A 25,358-nucleotide genomic window follows, 5' to 3' on the forward strand; every position below is an offset into this window, starting at 1 on the left:
TGACAAAATATTTCTTTCATTTTGACGAAATTTGTTTCCTTGAAGAAATGATTACAGTTATTTTGTTACTTAGACGGAAATTTTGCTCGGAGCATATACCGGGAAAACGTTTCCATCAAAGAAAATTTCGTGAGATTTGAGTATCCATAAAGTCGTTGTTATAAATATAAAATGTTAAATGTGTTTTAATTTACGAAGACGTTTATTTTTGTTTTTCAATAAATAAAGCATGGAATTCCCCAAATAAAATAACTATTAAAAATAGTTTCAAATTTTTAATAATAGAGTAATACAGTTTATAAGTGATTATAGAAAAGATGAACAAACAATACTTATTTTTTTTAGAAGAACATAGATATTAATACAGCATTTTTTCTTCTTTAATACACAAAATCATAAAATTCGAAGAGAAATTTTATGCACAATTAACAAATTATGTGCATAGCTGAGAGTTATGATATTATTATCATAACTTTCAGCACAATTAATTTCTATTAAATGAATTAATCGGCATAGTGAAGAAGTATCAAAGTTTTATTCAATAAGTGAGGTTTCTTAAATTGCGTTTGAAATATTAATAGAAAGTTGCAATAAGATTTATTTCTGAATACAAACTGCAAAAATATAAACATTTTTTAAAAAAAACTATAATTTCAAAAAGTTATTTTTTTAATGCTTAAGATTTTTTTTAATTTCTATAAAATCTCATTTATTAAAAATCAAAATATCTGGAACAATAAAATTCAGTTAGAAGGTCATTAATATTATGATAGATAGACAATTAATATCAGCATTATTACAAGTACTTTATTAAGAGCAGATATTTTAAGTATCTTTTTACATTATAAAACTGTTACCAAGTAATACTTATAGTTATGTAAAAGTATATTACACAAAACACAAAGTTAAAAATTAAACAAACATTAAAATAATACTGCAACATAATTTTCTTTCCGTATAACTAAATACTTAGCTTAGGGAAAGTAGTTAAAATTTGATCTTTTTTCTTTTAATATAAAAAGTTAAAAATTTTTATACCGTTGGGATGCCAATAACTTTTTCCAAGTTTCAAGTAACATTTACCTTCTATAAACAAAAAACATACATAAACATACCGCAAATTACCCAAACGACTAATTTTTTATGAGTAAAATGATTTGATTTCCAAAACTCTATTAAATTGGTGACAAAGTTTATAAGTTCGAAAATTTCAGTTGAAAAAGTTCAAGTATATGAATTTATAAATAATTAACATTTTGACTTGCTAGTTAAGTATAATAGTCAAATATTATAAATTCATACAAACATCAATAAACGTCAAATATTATAAATTCTAAAAACATCAAACCCTTTTCGAACGCAAGAGGAATCGAACGTCCTCAATTGTTTCTTAGGCAATCAAACTGGTTTTAATATTCTTTACTTCACTAGTCATCCTATAGAATACGATAATGTTTATTTCTCATTAAATTACTAGCCCTACTGTGTATACTAGGAAAACTTTTTAATAACTTTCCAAAAATATATGTAATAAGGGTGGTCATTTTAGGACACCCTGTATTCGCTAAAAATGTTCGATTTATGTTGATTATGTAAATAATAAATTTACATATCTATATATTAGCTGGAAAATTTTATGATATTAAAATAATTGTATCAAAATTTTTAGTATAGTTGTCCCAGCAAAAAAAAAAAAAAAAAAAAAAAGAACTAACAAAATCTCTTTAAGAATAGAGTATGAATATTTTTGTTGGATGTATTTAAGGATAACAAAAAAAAACTTTTTCAAAATATTCTTCTTAGGTAGTTTCTATCCCGATTTATGTTTCGAATGAAACTATTCAACCGATTGCTGATATCATATGCTTCCTGATGACCGATCTTTTCAATCAAGTTGCAGTCAGTATTGAATATGTATGGAATTTTCTTCCGTCCCACACACTCGGCTAGTTTCTCGAGTGCCTAGAATGAAATAAATTAATAAGTGACTCATGTGTTAATAAGTAAAATTAATATCAAGGAGTTCAAACTCTCAAAGCCAAAATATTAACGTTAGTTAATTGAAGAGGTTTGTAGAAGATTCTAATCAGCGACGTACTAATTAATTTAGAAACATCACTTTGGAAAATATAGCTAACCAAAATAAAGCCTTGCACAGTTTTGTTTCAAACAATGTTTTTAAATATTTGGTTTCCCTAATAATCTAATTTGAGAAAAAAATGAATTTATAAATCCATGAATAAAAAAAGTAAAGCACTCTTGCAACCCCCCGAGTTGACCAGGGGTCACTATAATTTCGTTCCCAATGTCATGATTGTGACTATGTGGTCAGCATTGTGCACAGGCCGTCTTGAATTCCGTCATTAATCCCGTCGATCTAAGGCTGGGTGGGTTTCAAGCCGCCATTGAGGATCGAACCCCAGTTCTTCATAATAACAGTTCAGTGCCTTATCCACTAAATCACCGTGGCTCGAAAATTCATACTTATGACGTATAAATTCATACGTCAGTGCCAATAGGTAATGCATTTATATCTATATATTACATAAGTTATAAATTTATATTTATATATATGTTATGAATTTATCTATTATATATTGGAAAAAGTAAACAAAAAACAACAAGATATGAGCTAATTGATAAGCATATATTAGTTAAAAGAGAAATATTTAATTTAATTTTAAAACATCAACTTCAACATTTATATAATAAAAAGTAATGCACGGAATAAAACTGGAAACTGTTTATATATCTGTTGTTCTCTTAAAATCAGCTAGTAATACAAATTTTGGAAAATAAATATTTGATATTTAAAGCCGTCATCAGCAAGTCTTCAAACCTAGAAACTTGATTGTTTTCAAAATTTTACGTAACATGTTCCCTTTACTTTCGATTCAAATATCATTTACAACAACAGAAGTAATGAGAAGTTATTTAATTGAAATTGAAACGATTGGGGCAATAAAATTATAAGCCACAATTTCAAAACGTTCTTTGAAGGTTGTCTGATTAAAAAAAAAAAAAAAAAACATTGTATTTGTACGCCGCAAGATGTTTTGGACCATTGCAGTACTATCCAATCTGGTATTCACAAACCTAGGGAGGGTCATTAAAGTAAAAGTAACATACACATAAAAATAAAAATTCTCCCCCATTGTGGACTGATAGTAGGACATGGTTGTCCCTGGCAGCGAAGGGCGATCACTTTGATCAAAATGCACTGTTTTACCGTAAAGTGTACACCGTAAGTGTCTACAAGCGAAATAGATTTCGCGTGTAGACCTTTGAGCTATTTAATACGAAGGGAGGGGCACTTCTCAGAAGATCAAAATTATGATGGCATGTCTTCCAATCAGCCTTAGAATTTTTTCCCAGGCCGTCGCCAATAGCACATTGTGCAACTCTAGTGTGACGTACATAAATTACAACAACTAAAAAAAAAGAGTCGTTGTGGCTCAGGGGATAGAGCTCTCTCCATCTAGTGATTTGAACAAATCCCAGCGATGGCTGGTCGATTCGAATTCCTCACCCAGTTCGCACCGACCACAGTGACGTAATATATCCTCAGTGGTAGACGGATCATGGGTTTAAGTCCCCTTGCCTTTCCTTTCCATGTAACGCAAATGCGTGTTATTTCAATCAAAAAGATCTCCAGGAGGTCAAATATCTCTCAATATTTGATCCTAGAGTTCCCTAGTCTTCTGTATTGGTTTCAAAGTTACAAGGCCAAGGAGATGAACATTGGTAGTCCTAAACCCAAAATTGAATCGGCTGTTCAACGGCGGTCATAAAAAAAAAAACTGTTCCAAAAAACACGTACTTTCAAAGAAATTACAGTAGTAGTGCTAATTACATTCCGTCTTGTGATATAAACAAGTAAAGGGATAGGGTGAGTTTTTTTTTCCTTTAAAAGTTTGTTCTCCCGAGACTTAATGATAGAAAAGTAATTGTATTCAAGTGATATGAGACGATTCCTGTACATAGTTTTTAGCGCCACCTAGCCTTTTTTTTATAAAGTAAAAAGGTCGAAAAAGAAATTAATATTCGTAAGGCTTTTCTGTCTATTATACTTACTATTGTTTTATTTAACAAGTTTACGGGGTCGCAGGGCCAAAAAGACTGAGCAACACCGGGCAGTAGGGGAAATTTCAGAAACATATTATAGTATATTAAATTACTTGGTATAAAAATACCGGCTTTTGAAAAAGCTAGGTACTTTAATTTACGTCGCACTAGAGCTGCGCAATGGGTTATCGGGGACGGTGTGGGAGACATTCTTGAAGATGATCCGAAGACATACCATCACACTTTTGATCCTCTGCAATCTTTTTCGTGAGGCCACTTACTCAATTTAGACATCCTTTTGATAAAGGTGGCTTATTGCTAGATTGCCCCAAAATCTTCAGCTGTAAATGTAAAAAGTCTATGTGAATATTAAGAAAAACATAATACTTCAAAAAATCTTTCTACGATATGATTTTCTTTCCAAAAGTCGGATGTTCCACTGTTTTCAATAATCATCCACATTACGACAGTTTTCAAATAATATGAGGCTAATATTGACCACTTCTCTTTATCTCTTAGCAGCTGCAAAGAACATTTTTTTTATTATGTTGCCTTGCTCTAATTTACACAAAAATTCACAAAAAAGACAATGACTTAACAAACGATTGTTTCTAAATCCGTTGGGGGAAAAAGCTGAAATTGTATGCTTGCCAGTGTGTATCTGGGCAAGTCATACAGCATGCAAAAAAAAAAATCGTTTATGCGAACGGAATATGACTGGGGAGTATGAACGGGAGTTAAAATCCAGCCGGCCGAAGAATTGGTGCACGTTAAATCTATCAGGTCACAAAGTCCTCCACGTTCCCATAACTAACAAATTATACCTCTGAGGGTACTGAAATGGTGATTGATCGTTCTCTGATTCAGATAAAAAATAAGGACACAGTTTTATGGAAAAAGTAATACCCAATAGTGTCAAAAAATATTTTTGATGAAATTTTTTTTAAATGTTATGAAAAGTGAATCATGAAAATTTTCCTACTCCTTTCCGTACGATTCTTCTTTTTTGAGGGAAATGGTGTTGGTTTGATTTGGAGAATAGATTGACCTTATCAATTGTTTCAGGATTGATCTTATTCGATTGAGTGTCAAAATATAAATCTGAAACAATGCATCACTTGCCTGTCCAAAAGATATTCGATTCTCCTCTTCAGACCATCCCTATTTCCGTCAAAAAATAGGGAAATATCCTGAGTGGTAGACGGATCATGGATTAGAATTTCCCTTGCCGTCAGACTAACCGTGGGACGTTCTCGTGGTTTTCCTCCCCACGTAAAGGAGATGCGGGGGGGGGGGTAGTTTAATCAATAAGTCCTCAACAAAGGCTAATTTCTTTCACTACTTGATCTATGAGTTTTCCTGTCTTCAGCACTGGGCTCAAAATCAAAAGGCTACGGAGTTGAACACTAGTAGTTGTAAATCCAAAATTGGGTCGGCTGTTTAACGACAGTTATAAAATAAAAAAAGAGAAAAGCATACAGGAGAGTGTTCAGAGATATGTTTATCATTTATAATAAAATGATAAAGTTTTGTATGAAAAAAAAAATTTGTGTATTAAGTTTTCGGAGAAGAAGTCTTAATTTTACTGAACTAAAATTAAAACATTTCAAACCTGGCTTCTAATCATAAGCTTTAAACAAAAAATTTATATTTCAGCGACACTAAACTAGAAGGAAGTGTTAAACCTGCGATAATAACATATTTTGTGATAAAACGCTGACACAAAACGAACGACGGATATATCATTTATTTTATTAGAAAAATATATTAAAATATGTTGCACCTCGGTATTGTCTGTGCGCTCTTATCATCATAACCTTACCTTTACTGCAAAATAGAATCTAAAATAAATTTTGTTTAATAGTGTATAAGTATAAAAGTAATCTACTGTTACTAGGATAGTAATTTTTTTTTAATCCGCGTGAAACATACGTCACTGATAATGAAATTTTAAGGGTCAATAAAAACAATAAAAATAAAACATTCTTTCGGAGATGAGCAATTATATACATCGACTGCGTATTTGTGACGCATCAAATAAAGTGAAGTTTTTATTGTTTAAAAAAAACGTACGTGTTTGACTTTTACTAAATCTTAGAATAAATTATTGAGAAACGTTTTGACGTGGGAAAATATCATAGGGAAGTTTTTTTTTTGTCTCCTTGTTTGTTTGTTTGTCTGTTCACATTTGTTCTTGACAATTTAGCTACACTGGTGGACAAAATTAAGAGTTGGAAGACATTTTCCCAAATATCTCAAAAAATACTGAATATAAATAAATGAAATTTGGTATGGATATAGCTTATTCCATGATAATAAAGTATGCAAAACAAAAATGAAAGTGCCATTCATTGGCAAGACCTATTGCCAATAAATCCAATGAAGTCTGAATTTTAAGGATAAAAGATGACACTAAAAGTGAGGCTTGTAGAGTGTGTGATGCCTCTAGTATGGTGTATGGTCACCCCTGACAGACAGACAGCATGCACAACGAGTATGCATGCTGTTAATAAGGGAGTTAAGGAGGACTTGTGGAAGACCCTCCCACTCTTCCACTAGAGCAATTTTTAACTCCAGAATGGTTCTGGCGGGAGGTGTGGCGCATCGCAATAGCTCTCCCAAGAGCATCCCAAGCATGTTCAATAGGCTGGCCAATCCATTCGTTGAATATCCTCGCTTTCCAGATACTCATCAACCATGAGAGCCCTATGTGGTCGCGCATTGTCGTCCATAAAAATGAACTCAGGGCCAACAGCGCCCCTGAAAAGACGCACATAGGGCTCTAGGACCTCCTTCCCGTACCCCTGGGCATTCACGGAACCATTGTCAAACACATGGAGCGGTGTGCGGGTATCTTTCATGTACGAAAATGCCTTCCATCTCTTAATTTTGTCCACCAGTGTATTTGATTGCATTTGAAGGGACAAAACTGCCTTTAAAAATCTTTGTTAATAAGGTAAACAGTAAAAATAAATTAAGAAAAAATGCATAAGCAATATAAATTTTAGTGCTAAAATTTATTCAAGAGACGAACTAATTCAGCCATCTAACTACTATTATATTATTGCTTAGTGGACCTTTCTATTTCTGTAAATTTTCTAAGCGGGAAAAAAATGAAATTTTTATGGAAAAAAAAAAACGAAAACATTCGTTGAGAACTGAGATTTTAATGCAAAACAATTTTGGGGAATGGAACTTTTTAGTCTTTCTATTTACCGATAAGAAGTTTTATTTAAACGATATTTTGTTTTTAAATTGAGTTTGATCATCCCTCAAAGTTCTAAAATCCAAATCTGCCAAAAGGATTGGTACGTTTATCCAGAGAAATTACCTTTTTGGAATCTGATTTTGTAACTTAAATTTTCTAGAAACACACTAAATAATTAGAATATCTTAAGAGCTTTTATTAAACCATGAAAATCGCATCTTCAGTATGTAAAATTCCCATGTTTAGCTCACAAGTTATTTCGCAGAGCATTTTTTATTTTTATTTGCGCATTGTTTTCTTTTACGTACTTTGAGAAATACTTGTCAAATTTGGAATAACAAAGAGTGCCATTAAAAAAAATGTACCTTTAGTAGCTTTATAACTGATTTGGCACAGCCTACGTTGTACATAATATCTTCTTCGGGTTTCGGAGAATGACATCGCCACATTAGTCTAGCTTCGGCAGATAATGGATTAGGTGGTTTAGGTACGAGAAACGCCTACAAACATAAGCCAAGCAAATTTTAGGTTTGAAAAAAAAAAGAGCTTTTATTACCTAAGAGACATCGGAATGCATTAAATCTCTAAAAATGAAAAAGAAAATATTTGGTTAATAATGTGTGAATATTGTAGAAAAAAAATTAAAGTACTTAAGCGACTATAAATTTCTCATTAAGTTATAATATAGAATACTATCGAACACCTTATTTAAAATAGAAAAAAAAATTTTTTTTTTGCTCAACATTTATAAAATATAAATAACATAAAATAGTTTGATTTATTCCTGTTTATGTTTTTCATTGATAAATCAAACTGCTAGCAGGGCCCATTAGGCCATGGCCTGGGCCCCCAATGATTAGGGGCCCCCTTAAAAATATTTTTTTGAAAGTAAATTTTAAAAAATTAAGAAAAACAATTATTTTTTTTGAAAAAAAATCAATTCAAATAAATATTAAGATAATTTTTTTAGTTCTAATTTAACAAAATAAAGTAAAATTTAATTTATTATTATTTATTTTTATTTTAAATTTGCTTTCTTAAATGAAAAGATATCTAAATACTTTTATATTAGAATAAATAAAAAATATACGAGAAAAAAATTTAATGTAAAGGCCCAAAAAATTTAATGGCCTAGGGCCCCATCCGGCCTTGATTGCTAGTAAAGATTTCTCTCAAAAGACAAATGACATACTCTGCTTTTATTGTAGCTTTCCTACCACTATTTTCATTAATATATCATAGAAACCTTTCTCAATAAAACACCTGTGTAGAGTAGTTACACTAATTGACTAACAAAGCATTGAAAATTTTGACTAAATGATTAGGGACAGAAAACCGTACCGATTTTGCCAAGTCCAGAATCTGATACTTTAATACCTTATCAACAAGTCTGCATGGAATATTTAAAAATAAGTATTGGTTTTAAAATTGCTTCAAATGCAAACTTGGGAGGCTTACAACGAGATGCAAACAAAGTCATTGCGAGAGATATTATTATTGTTAAAGATTTCATTTAACCAAGAGCGAAATGGGTATCCCAAATAAAAAGAAGACTAGCGTCATAGAATTTGAAATATACTTACGATAGCAACGCCACTATTCAGGATTTCAAATGAAAGTAAGAGCAGTTATTTTAATTGAGTAACTTTAATTCGCATATAAGAGTATTGAAAGTGAATGAAATGCTGAACTAACAAGGATGCTTCCAGAACTACGCCTAGTTCTAATGAGAAAAGGTGAACGAAATGCGGACGTTTATCGTCTAATGGTCGAACACCTTCTAGGACTACGAATACCGCATCCGGCTTGCACTAACCACAGTGCTGACGTCCTCAGTGGTAGACGGATCATGGGTTAGAGTCCCCTTACCATCAGGCTAAGCGAGGGAGGTTCTCGTGGTCTTCCCCACCATATAACACAAATGTGGGTTAGTTCCATCAAAAAGTCCTCCACAAAGGCAAAATTTCTCCCAATACTTGATCCAGAAGTTCCCTTGTCTTCTGGATTGGGTTCAAATTTACAAGGCTACGGAGTTGAACATTAGTAGTCGTAAACCCAAAAATTGGGTCGGTTGTTCAACGTCGGTTATAAAAAAAAACGGCTATTCCCAAATAATTTACATGAGTTGCGTATACCAATATCGGATATGCCTTTACTCTTTGTAAATAGAATCAAGACTCAAAGTTAAATGATTTCTTCACCCCCCACACTTTTCCCTTTACATTTCCGCGGTTCCGGCAAATCTTGCTTTACATTTTAATAAGAAGTTGGATTTACCGAAAACATGGTAATAGAGAGGAGAAAAGTGTAGAGAGAGTGGAAATCGCGTAACCTTGAAACGCCCGTATTATTAACAAAAAGTACAGACCAAAAGAAAACCCTCCGCTAAATTCATTTCTCCCGTTGATAAAATGATTAGTGATAATCAATAAGTCAAGACTGTGTAGCCCTCTGTCAGAGTATAAAAGAATATTTCAATCATCTACTGCCACTGAAATTCGCACTATTTTCTATTTTTTTGGACGCTATCTATCGAGCACTACTTTACATTCACCATAAATACTGTCATGTGAACTGCTTATTCAGTTATACATAGTTTTCAATGCACTCCTCTTACTGTCCTTCATAATCCTGTAGTTCTAAAGCTATCACTTTTTATTTGGATAAACCACTAAGTATGTTAAAATATAAAATTTACAGTATTCTTTTCATTTTTTTTTTACTTGTAAATTTCTTCCAACTTTGGCTTCGACTCTTCTGTCCAGGCTAATGCGAGACATATTTAGAGTACAACCAATGACTGGAACAAGGTCGACATCAATCTTTGCATTATTATTTTTCACTAAAGTTAAAGTCCGGGCTGGACCTGATTGTCGTACCAATACCTATAAAAATAGCAATAATTGTAAAAATAGTTTAAACCTATGCATCAGACAAAAGCAACGGAACTCCCATACGTATTTCAAGATTTTAAAAAAGGGACTAAAACAGGTATGAACCAAAATTGAAACAAGGAAGTCAATAAATGAAAAGGAGAATAATTGTTTTGCTAATAATTCATTTTTAGTACGTAAAGAACTTAGGCAAGTTAAGTAAATTAATACAAACACGAAATGAGATTAACTGAACTTATTATCAACTGGTTAGTGCAGGCGTTATTTCAGGCCGTTTATGACGGTACTGTTTCTGTCAAACTGGGAAAAATCTGCTAAAAATTTTGAAAAATTAAGGTCCTATTTATATGAAAAATAGGATTCCTTCGACCAGGTTCCTAATAATGTAAATATTGCTCATTAATGCAAAACAAATATAAATATGTTTTACAAAACAAAACAAACTTGTCTTTTAATATAATTATAAATTAAAAACATCATCAACTCGGTTTTTCAGGGAAAATTTTTGTAAAGGGACCATTTTTATGTAAAATTGGAAGTAGAATTTTGTCAGTTTTTATAAATTTTGAGTACAATGCAAAACAAAAAGATATCAACTTTTTTTTAAAAAATTTTATATCAATTTTCAGTTTTAAACATTCATTCTAATTCTAATTTTTTAAACATTTCATTTTTAAATTTTCATTTCTTCCGCACTATTCCTAATAATGTGAGTATTTCTGATGAATGCAAAACAAATGTGAATATGTTCTTCGAAACAAAACAAAAAAACTTGTCTTTTAATATATTTATAAATAAAAAAACATCATCAACTCCAGAGAAAAACTTTTTGTGAAGGAATCTTTTTTATGTAAAATTGGAAGTAGAAGTTTATCAGTTTTTATAAATTTTGAGTACGATGCGTAATCAGCCTTTTTTTAAAAAAAAATTATATCAATTTTCATCTTTAGGTGTTTCAACCCACCAAAGCGCTTTGAAAATTAAAATTTCGTTTTTTGGCAGCCCATTCAGGGATTTTAAGACTATAAAAAATCTATTTGGGAGACGTGAATTTTATGTTTGAATGTTGAATAAATTATCCCAAGAAATTGAAGCATTAAGATATTACATGATTGAAAACTTCTTTCGCTTTAAAAATATTCGCCCATTTTCAAGACTTGCCAGGCATGACTGTAAAGAAACAAAACATATCTTTTTGTTTCTTTACATTCACGTCTTGAAAATGGGTGCTTATTTTTGCAGCGCTTGAAACATGTCGACTGTTGTTTCGTAATTGTATATTTTTTATGTGAATGAAGTTTTCAATCAGAAATTACATTCGAAAAGTTTTCATTGTCCTAAAGAGAACGAAGATGTCGAAATGCTGTCGATAAAACTATATATATATATATATATATATATAGTTCGTTCACCAGGAGTTGGCACGTGGCTCCACCTCTTCGAACGCAGAGCTCATTTCAGCGAGGGAAAGAACATATCTTGAAATTGAGACAACCCTTAACGCGTGCCAAACGCAAACAGTGAATTATTTTTAGTCACTTGCTTCTCGTTATGATCTGCTCTCTGGCTAATTAAATATATTTTAAATTTAAAAACAGCTGTTATTCCACCAAAATGTCTCCAAAGGGACAAATTATTCACTCAAAAGAAAGAAATATCAAATTTATGAAATATTTAATGTAGTGATAGTGGGGCATGTTCTACTTTCCATCCAAGTTTTTTCTCCCTTAACCAATCAACGCCTTAGGTTTTGTGACGCCAACAAGCAGTCAGAAAATTATGTCATTTTGTTGCCTGTTTTCATATATTTTAGTCCAAATAAATTGATCTGTTGCGGTTTATTTGTGTTATTATGATTTTATTTGAATTTATTTAGTAATTTTAAACTTATGTAAGTATTATTTTATAATGTTGAATATGAACAATGCGCAAGTTTTTCTTTCAACGAATCAGTGACATTCAAGAACTTGGATAGTGTCGACGAATCATCCAATTTCATGGACAGAGAAATCCGTCCAATTTCTCGGATTCAAGAACTTGGACCGTGTAAACAGGTCTTTAGTCAGGTTCTGTCTATAGATAAATTGAGTTGTTTCACTTTAATAGAACGATTGATTAATTGATGAATGAATAAATGGAGAAACAAAGCTTACCCTTTTAATTGTGCTTGGTCTATTGTATGATTCAAGAGCTCTGTCTATGATGCTTTGAAACCATGCTCGAGCCAGATCGGATATTAAATAACTGTTTTCAAACAAAACGGTCCCGCCGTGTCCGGATTTAGGTACATCTGATTGATACTTCACAAAATTCGGCTCATTCAGTTGAGACGTTATCTGAAAGAATGTTTACATCTTTTCATTTCTTACTTTTTTTAAAAAAGGATGTTCCGTAATCATCGCTATTGATATATAACATTCCTTTTTTTTAAATTCTTGTAAGAAATGAAATCTGTTGCAGTTACCAGAATAAAAAAACCTTTTATCTTAAGTAGGGGAGAGTGGGGTCAATTGTAACAGGGTACGATTGTAACAGAGCAAAAATTTCGAGTGTCGGGTTCTAGATTTGATTCCTAGGTGGCGCACAAGGTGTATTTAATAAATCTACATGTACACACCTGCTGGCAACCATTTTTATGTACTTTTGAAAGAGTTACATCACGAAAGATATTTTCACGCTACGCAAGTACTTTTTTTGGTATTAGAATATTATATTGTAACAAAGTAATTTTATTTAAACAAATAAAAATTATTAACCGAATATGTAAGTGAACACCTTAATTAACATTTCAGTAAAAAAAAATTAGTTTTGTTAATTAACTAGCATTGTTTTTAACAAATGAAGCTGAAATGGCGTCATGGGGACGTTTGTAACAATAAGTAAAGGGGCGATTGTAACAGCTGAAAATAAATAATCTTATGTTTACAAACCATTACTTAACTCTTTAAGAACCACCAATAGTTTCCTATACCATTCATATTATGTTGCATGTGCATTATTTTATTTGTTCCCTTTCACAGCATAAATTAAAGTTTTTAACCCCTTAAAGTTAAAAGTTTAACCCTTTAGGTCTCTGCTCATAATTATTTTTACTATTTTTCCTCCTAAAATATCACTACTATATTGATCAATAAAAAAATATATCACAACTATGATAATATGTATAATTGACTATGTTTTAGTTGAATTTATGAACTGTTACAATTGACCCCGTAAGTGGGGACAATTGTAACAACTGCACGACTGTCAAAAATTGTTAATAACTAATATAATAACATTTAGAATAAGGTATATATTTATTTTCTAGTAGAGAATAGTCTACTTTATTCGTCTGTCAATTAATACTAATAATATATTGGATTTTTTGTTAATTAAAAATAGTTAAGTAAAAAATGTTACAATTGACCCCACTCTCCCCTACTAAATAAAATAACATAAATGTAGCAAAGAAAAAATATTGCGAAACAAAAAACAAATAAAATTTTATTTTATTTAAACGAAAAAATCTCACCTTGTGAGAAAAAACACAAAAAAGAACTTCAACTAAAAGGAAGAAAAAAAATTCCTGAATTCTTTCAAAAAACGAGAAAACGTGAACCACCAATACAATATGTCCTTTTTTAATTTCGCGCTTTTGCCAACCTGATTAAATAATACTCGTTAATTTTCAGCAGCAATTTAAATTATGTTCTTTGCTGAGAATAATCGTCTGCTACTAGGTCAATCTTCAACAAAATCAAAGTAAAAGCAGGGGCTCCACAAACATACATTTTTGGGATGAAGTCCCATTTTGCTGAATAAAATTCACAATTTGATTGAATCATACATAAACAAAAGCAAATATACTTACTTGAAATGGACAGACAATTGGCGAGACTATAAATCACTTTTATAGATAACACAAAATTAATGATTTAATTAATTATCTTTGTCAGCGCAACAGCTCCTTGAAGGCCTTAGCTGCCTCAACAGCTGACACACGCCAGCGGCTGCTATCCAAGGTAACACCCTTCCAAATTCTGATCTTTCGGGTTTTCATGTCATTTTCGATGTCGTTGAGCCATCTATTAGGGGGTCTAATTCTGGGACGTGACCCCTCGGGGTTCTTAAAGGTGACGATTCTCATGGAAAAATAACACAATATAATAACATATAAAAATAACATGGAAACATAGATTTTCAGGGCTTCTCCATAGATGGCCCAGCCATATCAGCCTATTACTGCCGATTATTCGAATAATTTGGGGCTGCTTATAGAATCGGTAGAGCTTGAAGTTATATCTGGTTAACCAGCATCCCCTTTCTTTAATTCCGCCAAAGGATGGCTCAGAGGATCTTTCTTTCGAAGGTGTCCAGTGACCGCTGTATATCTGAATTCAGGGAACAAGTTTCGATTCCACAAAGCAGAACAGAAAGTGTGGGTGTCTTATAGAGTTTTAATTTTGTTTTTCGGATGAGAAGATTCGATCGTAATTGTCTCCTCAGTCCAAAGAAACACTTAAAAGCTATTTTGACTCGATTCTTCATTTCTGCTCTAAGTGTCGTTAACAACAGTGCCAAGGTATTTGAATTCGTTAATCCTTACATAGGTATAACTATCTATACATAAAGAAGCACTGTAATTTAGAGTTAAAGAAGAAAATTCCTACTTAACAGAAAAAGTTTCTCGTTTTTATTTAAATAAGGTTAAAAGAATTTCTATGTTCGTATTTTTTTTCCTCATCTTTTCTTAAACAGTACGAGATGCTCAGATGTAACTGTGCCTGATTGTAGGGAAATCCCATGCCCAGTACAATAAACTGTCATGGCAATTTTTAATATGATGGAAAAGTTATTTCAGATTACGCCGCGAGTTTTTTTTCTTCTTTTTTTTCTGATTTATGATTTTGAAGGTAAGATAAACGTGTTCACAAACTACAACTTGACTAAAGTGAAATTCTCATCTCTTTTTTTGGAAATTTAAAAGCACTATTTAATAGATGGTTTCCTAGCCCCTATTCTTGTTTGTTGAAACTCGTTCGTAATTTTCTCCTGCTTTTCTCGTTTTCCGCCTCTTTCAATGTCTTCCGAACTGATGAAGGAACAGAAGCTATAGTATGCCTGCTTTTCTATGTGATAATATTTATGCTTTTTTCACGTTGCTTAGCATTATTAATGGTATATTTTCACTTTCCAAAAAAAAAAAACAGTCTTAGCACTTTTTTTTGTCTTATGCCTGTTTAGGCAGTGGGGGTGCGATTGTTCCTGTTTTTCAGTGGCGCCATCTATGGCCAGGAATTCGACTTCTGATACGCCATTCACACAACCACAACCCATTCATAGGGCGGGTCACATTCACACACAAAGGAGAAAGGACATAGAACACACAGAGAGAGAAAGAAACATCCATGCCTGGCCCGGGATTCGAACCCAGGACTTTTCTAATGAAAGGACAGTTCCCAGCCCCCTACACAGGCCGGTCGGCGTCTTAATACTTGGGTTCCTCAATAAAAATTACGAATGGCAGAAGAAAAATAAATTTTAACATTTAGAATATTATATTGAGCCTTACCGAAAATTCACCGTTTTTAAAAGGCATATCTATTATTAAGTTAATATCAAATTCATCAGGTTGAGAAATTCGAAGATCTGAATAAAAACTTCCTGTGTAGTAGGGTTCTCTATACAACCAATCAAACACTTTATCAACTTCCTTCATTTTGGGAACGAAAGTATCCAAAAAGTCACGTAGAACTTTATTATTCTCTTTTACGAGCCCCTCATCTAACTTGACTTTTCCTAATATTTCATTTAGGATGAAAATACCACTGTCTGGATTCCACATGTTTTACAAGCAGCGTATAATTCACCTTAAAATAAAAAAAACAAGAATTTTAAAGGTTATTTAACAACTGATAAGACAATAACAATGATTTATTAAACAAATAGTGATTTTGAGCACACACTTCGAATACGTTAAATAATTAGAGCACATAATAATCTAAATTGTGTAAAAATAACTCAAAAGCGTAATTTATTTGAACAAGCATATTCCGTTTTTGAAGTTTCAATAAATGAGAGTGGACACAATATTTTTTTTTTCTCCAATGCCCACCAGGAGAATGACCTAGGTCATATAGGCATCTGAAGAGCAGATTTGTTGACCATTCTTTCAGGGGAACCATATTAGGTGAGTTAACGTTGCTCCCACAGTAAGGACAGATAGTGCAGAGAATGAAAGAACATCCATGCCTTGCCCGGGATTCGAACCCAGAAACTTTCTAATGGAAGGGCAGTTCCCTGACCCCTACACAAGCTGGTCGGCGTGGACACAATATAAATTTATTATATTCAATTATATTCAATATTCAATTATATGCAATTCAAATATTCAATTATATGCAATTGTGTTGATTAATTGTGTAACACAAAATTTCTTATTTTTATGTCTTGTTTCAAAATTAATTACCGAAATAGCAAAAGAATAATAAATAATACTAAATATAAAAAAAAAAATTCACGGCATTAAAAATTATTCCCTTACAAAAAAAAAATTACAAATATAATAAGGTATTTTTGGTATGTAAGTTGGGTATGTAGGTAGATACTTAATTTACGTCGCACTAGAGCTGCACTATGGGCTATTGGCGACGGTTTGGAAAACATCCCTGAGAATGGTCCGAAGACATGCTATCGCAAATTTGATCCTCTACAGAGGGGATGACTCCCCGCTTTGGTAACACGATAACATGCGCTCGAAGTCGAGCACTTTACGGTAGAACAGTTTAACGAGGACCAATACCACGCACCCTCGGTCGTAGGCTGGTCAAAGTGGTCACCCACCCGCTTACTGACCGCAGCCAGTGATGCTTGACTTCGGTGTTTTACTGGGAACCATGTCTTTGTGATCATTCCATTGCGGAACCTTTTAAGGTTGATAGGTTTAAAAAAAAATATATACCTATGGTAGAAAATGAGGTTGTGTTTTGCACCAAAAATAACCTCTTCCATAAACCAAAATTTCAACCTTATTTACACCTCATAAAATCAATCTCATATATGATTCGGTAATACTTTTAGTTAAAATTGGCTGAAATATTTTATACCAGAAATAAGTCAATTTGCTTGATGTGTAGAAAAAATAACCTATGCTATAAGCGGAAAAACATTCTCTATAACCTGATTTCACAGGTTCATCAGTTATTACTAAAGCCCGGAATTTCAGGCAATAAAAAATGCAAAAATAGGCAGGCAAAAAGGCATTTAAAAAGCTTGAAATAGGCACTTAAAATTGGAGCAAAATGGTAGTTGGTAATGCCTAAAAGCCCATATAGGTATCCAAGGTATAAAAAAAGTTGCTAGAAGTATCCGGTATACCTACATATATTTATTTCACTCGACTGTCGTAGCAATAGTACAAAAGAAGTGGACATAATTGCACAAAAAAAAACTCAACTGCGTAGGTGCGAAATAAAAATTGAAAACTCGTACTTACAATAATATTGTATGCAGATTTATTCTGATGATTGGTTGTTGTTGCACATCACAACTAGATGCTTTTTCAAATTTTCGAAAGAGAAATTTTGTCTCCTGTCAGTCAATATAGTTTTAAACAAGGAGAAGGATCTTTCTACTTCGACAGAAGTTATGGGCGCGTACCTAAAACAACTTGCCATGGTAGGTCGAATCACCAGAAAGTACTTTTGCAATGTCCTTGATGCATTCAAAGTCTGTATTTGCAGAGATGACGTTTTCACATTTCTTCCTTATTATGTCACCAGATGGTCCAGGCACAGACATTAGTTCTTCAATAGTATTGTCGAAAATCTTTAGTGACTCGGACAAAGACATATTTCTTTTTTCCATGTGTTCAATAGCTCCAGGGAGCTTCCCAAAATAAGTTGAAATAAAAGTCAGTTTATTTTTAATTTTAGAACTGCTAAGCAGATTTTTACTTTTTCTTATGGATATTGCCTCTTCATCCGAAAAACTGGTAAGGACTCGAGTAACTTCCTCAAAATTTGTGCAGTAGTATGAGACTGCTGAAATCCATGTTCCCCATCTCGTAAGGATCGGTTTAGGAAGTAATTGAATGTCTGGTGCAATTTCTTTGAACACTTGAACTCTTGAAGGGGCTTTCACAAATACTTTTTTCACACTAGAAACAAGCGAGTCTGCCTCAGGATAGAGATCTCTTACTTCCTCTGCTATCCTGTGCAATGCATGAGCAAGGCACGATCATATTAGGAAATAAAACTTTTAAGGCATTTCCAGCTTTTTTCATGTAGGAGGCTGCATCTGTAAGAAATAATAGCACTCTTTCATGCTCAGTATCATTTGGCCAAAGTAAAGCCAGTGCATTAGTGAACAACTGTGCTATTGTAGTACTGTTAGTCTTTTGCAACTGTTCAGATGTCAACAAAAAGATTTTATGTTTTTCAAATGGGTCCATAACACCAACAATAACATTCGCAACATATCGTCCAGTTACATCTGTCGTTTCATCTATAGATAGCCATGTGTTTTTCGTTCCGATTTCATTTTGAATAGCTTTAAGAACTTCGATATAACAGTCATCTAAATAAGTTTTCCTTAAAGTTGATTCACAGGGCACACTTTAATTCGTATATTTTTGGAAAAAAGCTCGTATACTTTTTTCAAGTTTCCACAGCGGAATGCCGGCATCTACAAATGATCTGCATAAATCCATTGCAAATTCCGATTGTCGAGAAGATAATTGAAAACAGGTGGGAATCAGAGTCGATGTTTTCCCATCTTTTTTATCTTTTGCTGTTTTATGCTTAAATTTCTTCAAGTGCTGAGATATAAAATACTTCTTCTCAAAATTTACTGACTTCTCGCATGCCTTACAAAACAGAATGCTCCCATCAGTAGAAAACACATCCGACCCAAATTTTTTCACAAAACTGTCCAGTTTTTTGCTTGTGCAGGCTTTTACTTCAGGCATTTTAGAAATAACTAGTATACTAGAAAACTTTTTCGTGCTCCTGCTACAATGTGCTCAACCAGCATGGTGAATTCGTTTTGTAGATAAGAGAGCATACGAGTTATTCGATGGTGTAGGCTATATGGGCCGCAAGTAAGAATAAATTCTATTGACTGTAAGTAAAAATAACTCCAATCTTTTTACTCCCTTTCTCTCTCTCCTTGCAAAGCGCATCGGGCGAAGGTGACGCCACGTTTTCTGACGCCACGACGAAGGTGACGCCACGAAGAGACGGAGAGAAAATATGAATAAGACAAAAGGAATAAAGTCCTAATCTCTATAAATGCATTACAATACGTTGGATGACTGTCAACCATTTCTGTACTTCAAAATTTCTTCATTTTGCGTTTATGCTCGGTCAAAAGCACAAAAAGCTTTGCATAAAAATTTTAAATTAGACAGAAATAGGCATTTATGAACAAAAGGAACGAAAAAGGCATTTTCAGAAGAAAACGTTTAAAAAAGGCAGAAAAGGGCATTTATGGCATTTTGACTGAACTTCCGGGCTCTAGTTATTACATATGAAAAATGATTGCATATGAACAGATTATTAAATTATAGTTAATTAGATTTTTATCATTACCTTTATTTTCTAATTATAAACGTCTTGAAAAAAAGTCTGAGAAAGAAGCACTTTACGATGTTATATTGAAATTTTTGACCGTTGTGTACAAATAATAGGGGGGGAAACTGGTACCCACAGAGAAAAATCAAAGAATTTAATCATATGTTTCTTAATCCTAACTTAATCAAAGAATTTAATATGTTTCTTAATTCTAATTTAATCTACCTGAAAAACATATTTTTTGATTTTATTTTAATTAATTTTTTTTAAACAAATTATATTTATTTCTTTATTTATATTGTAACTAAATTTTTGTATCAATATAATTACTTACTTTTGTTCATATACATTCGCTAGGCGGAATAATGAATGTGGTATTCGGCATTTTAAGGAATATTCGACCAGAGATCGAATAACGAACAGAAACCGAACATTTAGAGCATCCTAGCAGCTAAAAGAACGTTTGTAGTTTTTCTGACAGTTAAAATATTTCGTATATTATAAAACATCCATGTTGATTACAAGTAATATAGAAAAAAAAAATTTAAATCAATTTTTACTTAGGTAAACAAAGAAAAGTTTTATTTCAGGTACTTTTTATGAAATAATTACAATTTTTTCTCTCATATAAAACTAAAATTAATTAATTAAATTTAATTAACGAATTAATATTTGAAAAAACCGTATTAACATCAAGTGAAAAATTACAAGTTTAAAAAAATGTATTTGAACTTGATGTATTTGAAAATGTCTTTGAGTTTTGTCTAATACAGGGGCTCTAAATCTATCTGACACAGCGAATATAAAACAATTGGGTATAATATAGCCTACGTCACAGGTTGTGTTGTTCCTACTAAATTTAACCCATGAACGGCATTTTCTGCGAGCCTAACTTCAAGCCACAAATAAACAAACGAAGTGTTCGATCGTTTAAATAGCTGCTCGCCAGATTTTATTGCATTATAAAGAAAAGTTATTGAAACTAAATACAACTAAATAAACAACAACAACTAAAACAAATAACAACAACTACTAATAACAATAACTAAATAAACAACAACTAAATTCCATTCGTTTAGCATTGCGTCATATGTTGTTCCTACTAAATCGAAGTAGTTGTGTTTTTTTCATATTATACCCAATTAAATATTTAAATGTGCGCCTTATTCTATTTTTTTGTTCAAATGGAGCTATAAGCTAGAAATGATCACTGATGTTATTTTTAAAATATGTGAAGAACTGAATCGCTTATACCAAAATTTAAAACAATGACTAAGCTTAACCAATCAGAAAATTCCATTTCGTTTTTCTCTCATCCCTATTTAATGAATGAATTAATATTTGAAAAAACTGTATTAATATCAAGTGTCATCCACTACAAATTTTAAAAAAAATATTTGAACTTGAGTGGTTGAATAAAAAGTATTTTATTAACGATTGAAAATTTGAACAAGATATAGGGAGAGTGTTAACTAATAGTAGGAATTGAATAATACATTTTAATAATAAGCAACTTATATTAAGAAACTACTAAAAACAAAATATCAAAACATTTTACTAATTTGTTTTCAAAAAGCGAAACTAAAATAATTGAGAAAGATATCTTTGAAAGAAAAAATGAAATAATTTTACATACCGAAGATTTAATATCTCTCTTTTTCCAAAGGAAAGAAACAATTGTCAGAAATTAGTTCCGATTCAAATGTTTTATTTTGGAAACCTCGACGACTCTTAAATTATCGGTTACTTGATAGCGTGACATGATTAATATTAATTTAATCAATAGAAATCAGGGAAATTTCCCTTTAATTTAACGCAAATAAAGATAGGGAATTTACCCTTTATGAGTAAAGTGATTTAAATAGTATGTAGCTTTATTGTTATCCACATTTTTTTTATTATCATTAATTGCATTCTTTCACGAGTGAGGAAATAAAACACAGCGTAACTTAGATAAGATTTACACGTTCTGAAAAGTAACAAAATTATATTCTTTAAAATAAGTGTTAACAATAAATTACGTTTAGAAAATCAGATACAAAAATTTAATTTCTATGCATAAACATATAATTTTGCTGATGGATTGAGATATTTGACCTGTATTTTTAAAGTAGGATAGACATTTCTCAATTACAGGGTGCGTAACCAGATTTTTCGACAAAAAATAAGCACCTTTTAAGTACTTTTTAAGCACTCTAAAAATATTTTTAATCACTTTCCAAAAAAAAAGTCATAATTAGGATTTATGCAGTAATAACAAAAAAAATTTTTATCGTTTAAAGTTCTTAATTTATAAACATGTAATCAATAAAATTCAAAAACATTTTTAAAAACGTTACATAATCATGATAAAATAAGTAGATTCTGATAAATATTGCAGAGAAAATTGTGAAAATCGTGCAATTTTTGTAATTTAGAACGACAATCGACACAGCAAAGAAAAAATCTCTTTTTAAAAGATAGAAAATTAAACACTTTTTACAAAACCCGAATAAAAAAGAACCTTTAAGAGCTTTTAAAAATACGTAAATCAAAAATAAGCACCTTTAAGTACTTTTTGGAAACGCTACGCACCCTGAATTACTTATGCGCCGATTTAATTTTATTTTATATTTCATAACCGTTGTTGAACAGCTGACCCAAAAGGGGGCATCCGGGGGCACTCCGAAAGTTCGAAGCGAGCGTAACAGTTCAATTACATGAGCAAACATATTCAAAATTTTCAAATTAGAGTTTTAACAAATAGGTAGAATATTAAATATGAAATCCAGAAAACAGTGCTACTTAGAAATAAACTAAATGCGAACAAACATTACAAAGAAAATAAACAGTAACAATCAGAAGAGATATTGATGTCGCATCTTCAGTAGGGGTGCAAAGTTAATAAAAGGAAACAATTTCACAAGGAAAATATAGGATGTTTTTAACTCAGAAAATAATTACAATAGTCAGAAAATAATTCACTACTAATGTTCAACTCCGTAGCCTTGTAATTTCGAACCCAATCACGAAGATAAAGGTTCTCTTGGATCAAGTATAGGGAGAAATTTGCCTTCGTGGCGGACTTTTGATGAAACTAATCCGGACTCTAACCCATGATCCGTCCATCACTGAGGATATTTTGCGTCAGTACTGCGGCCGGTGCAAGCCGGATGCGGAATTCGTATCGACCGGCCATCGCTTTGATTCGAACCCGGTTGACCTTATTGGAGGGTGAACGCTCTATCCCCTGAGCCATCACGGCTTGCACCGATTTCATTGCGATTTGCATACTTCACCAAAAAAGATTTGAATAGCAATTGTTAGAAAAAAATTGTCTTCGTTTTGGTCAAAAATTTAACAAGGCTACATTTTCTCGAAAATCCATGTGCTACACTTTCCCAAAAATCATAATTTTTAATGTTAATTTTTCAAATATTTTTTTATTTCACAATATGGAATTTTTTTTTCAGTCAACTGATTCTGCAATGTCTCGTGGGAATGCTTTTATTTATTTATTTATTTATTTTTTCGAACGGCAGGTACTGAACTTTCGTTCTTCACCTTGGAAGATGCCGGAAGTGTTGCTCATTTAAAGTCGTGCGCTTTATTTGTCTTTCGGAAAAAAAATCGGATATAGAATTATATCAGAACTATTGGATCACGTGTCAAAACATCGCTTGAGAAAAAACATCCGATGACTAAACAATCGCGGTGACATTGAAAAATATCAAAAATTAAGTACAGTGCGCCAAGGAAAGAAAGTGAATACTCTGCACAATATTTTTATCCCCTAAACAGAGCCGCATTAAGCGTAAGCAGGGCCCTAGGCCATTCAAAAATTAGGGACCCTTAGATTAATTTTTTTTTCGTATATTTTTTACTTATTCAAATAAAAAAGTATTTATATATCTTTTCATTTAAGAAAGCATATTTAAAATTAAAATAAATAATAATAAATTAAATTTTAATAAGTAATAAATAAAATTAACATTATATAAAAAAAATTATCGCATTTTATTAATCTATATTTGAAATTGATTTTTTTAAATTTATTTTCAAAAAACCATTTTAAGGGAGCCCCAAATCATTGGGGGCCCCAGGCCATGGCCTAGTCTGGCCTAATGGGTAATCCGGCACTGCCCCTAAAGCCGGATTTTCACGTGTTAGGGCTAAATTTTAATGGCTCGAGTTCCTATCAAATTGTAAAATTACGACATTCTAAAAATTTGCTTTATATCTCCCGAGTTCATTTCAACATGTGTTTCGTTTAAATTGAAAGTTTAAACAATTGGCGCTTTAGCGATTGAAGTCGGCGCAACCGATAACGTGACAGAGCTATCTTGGCTCAGCTGATCCTCATGTTGAAACACTTGTGCTACCACTTTTTTTTTCTTTTTAAAAGAAATAGTTATTTCCAAAAATCGCGAAGCATACGTGGGTTCAGGTAAAACATGAATAAATATAGCTAGATGTAACATTCATGCACGAATAAATTAGTTAAAAATCAAAATGTGAAAATAACATTTCATAATAAAATAAAATTTCGGAGAAAAATACCTCAATAATTAAAAATGGAAAAATTACGGTTAATACCAACAACATCAACGCAAGATCCCACTCCTGTGGCCCTATGAAACTTTTTTTTCTAAAAAATATTGCTTGTATCCTTATAAAAAGTACTGTTGGTTGAAATCTTATAAAATACTATTACTTGAGACCTTATTAAAAATACGATTTCTTGTAACCTTATAAAAAAAACTACCATTACTTGAAACCTTATAAAAAATACTATTATTTGAAACCTTATTGAAAAAATACTATTACTTGAAACCTTATAAAAAAATACTATTTCTTGCAACTTTATAAAAAAATGCTATAACTTGAAACATTATTAAAAAAAATACTATTTCTTAATACCTCATAAAAAATACTATCTCTTGAAACCCTATTAAAAAAATACTATTTCTCAAAGCCTTATAAAAAATTCTATTACTTTAAATCTTATAAATAATACCATTACTTGAAACCTTATTAAAAAAATACTATTTCTTGCAACTTTATAAAAAAATACTATTACTTGAAACATTATTGAAAAAAATACTATTTCTTGGAAACCTTTTAAAAGATGACATTATTTGAAACCTTATTAAGAAAATACTATATCTTGTAACCTTACAAAAAATACTATCACTTGAAACCCTATTAAAAAAAATACTATTTCATGAAACCTTATAAAAAATACTATTACTTGAAACCTTATTAAAAAAAATACAATTACTTGAAACCTTAGGCAAATACCATTTCACGAGGGCTGAAAAAATTAAAGTTGGTAGAAGTTTTTAATAATTTTTCTTTTAAATCATACTTTTCACAAAAAAATGGGGTATGCCCTAAGTGAGGTCACGAATAATCGTTTGCTAGCAATAAGATTAAGTTTTTTTTCATCTTTTATTTCCAATAATCCCCTATCTTTTTTTAAACAAACATAAAATATATAAAAATTTAAAGACTTACTTTTTGGAAAATTGTATCGACTATTTGTGTTGTCTACTCTTAAGTAGAATATCGTTCAGCATTCAATCAATCTAGAGTAAAAATGCAGAAGAGAGTAACAACCAGCTAAAAGTTTCTGTTCGGTATCTTTCCCTTTTCAGTTTC

At 31.7% G+C, this 25,358-nt stretch overlaps 1 protein-coding gene across 3 annotated transcripts; it reads right to left on the reverse strand.

Annotated features, from left to right (window-relative positions):
* Nucleotides 1-260: 260 nt before the first annotated feature.
* LOC107453297 (cyclic GMP-AMP synthase-like receptor) lies at nt 261-25,358 on the reverse strand. Of its 3 annotated transcripts, none has more exons than XM_016070070.4 (7): nt 25,215-25,358; nt 15,719-16,016; nt 12,321-12,503; nt 9,997-10,158; nt 7,639-7,773; nt 4,453-4,587; nt 261-1,962 (listed from the first exon to the last, which is right to left on the reverse strand). In XM_016070070.4, the coding sequence occupies exons 2-7, from the start codon at nt 15,989-15,991 to the stop codon at nt 1,786-1,788; spliced, it is 1,065 nt and encodes a 354-aa protein (XP_015925556.1). In that variant the 5' UTR covers nt 15,992-16,016; nt 25,215-25,358; the 3' UTR covers nt 261-1,785. The 3 variants fall into 3 exon arrangements, with proteins under 3 accessions (XP_015925556.1, XP_015925555.1, XP_087009128.1); XM_016070069.4 differs by lacking the exon at nt 25,215-25,358 and adding an exon at nt 21,355-21,475; XM_087153002.1 differs by lacking the exon at nt 7,639-7,773 and having other exon boundaries at nt 25,215-25,353.

The sequence above is a fragment of the Parasteatoda tepidariorum genome, chromosome 10, assembly GCF_982258835.1.
Source record: "Parasteatoda tepidariorum strain Cologne lab strain chromosome 10, Ptep-v5.0, whole genome shotgun sequence".
In the NCBI taxonomy this organism is placed as follows: Eukaryota; Metazoa; Arthropoda; class Arachnida; order Araneae; family Theridiidae; genus Parasteatoda; species Parasteatoda tepidariorum.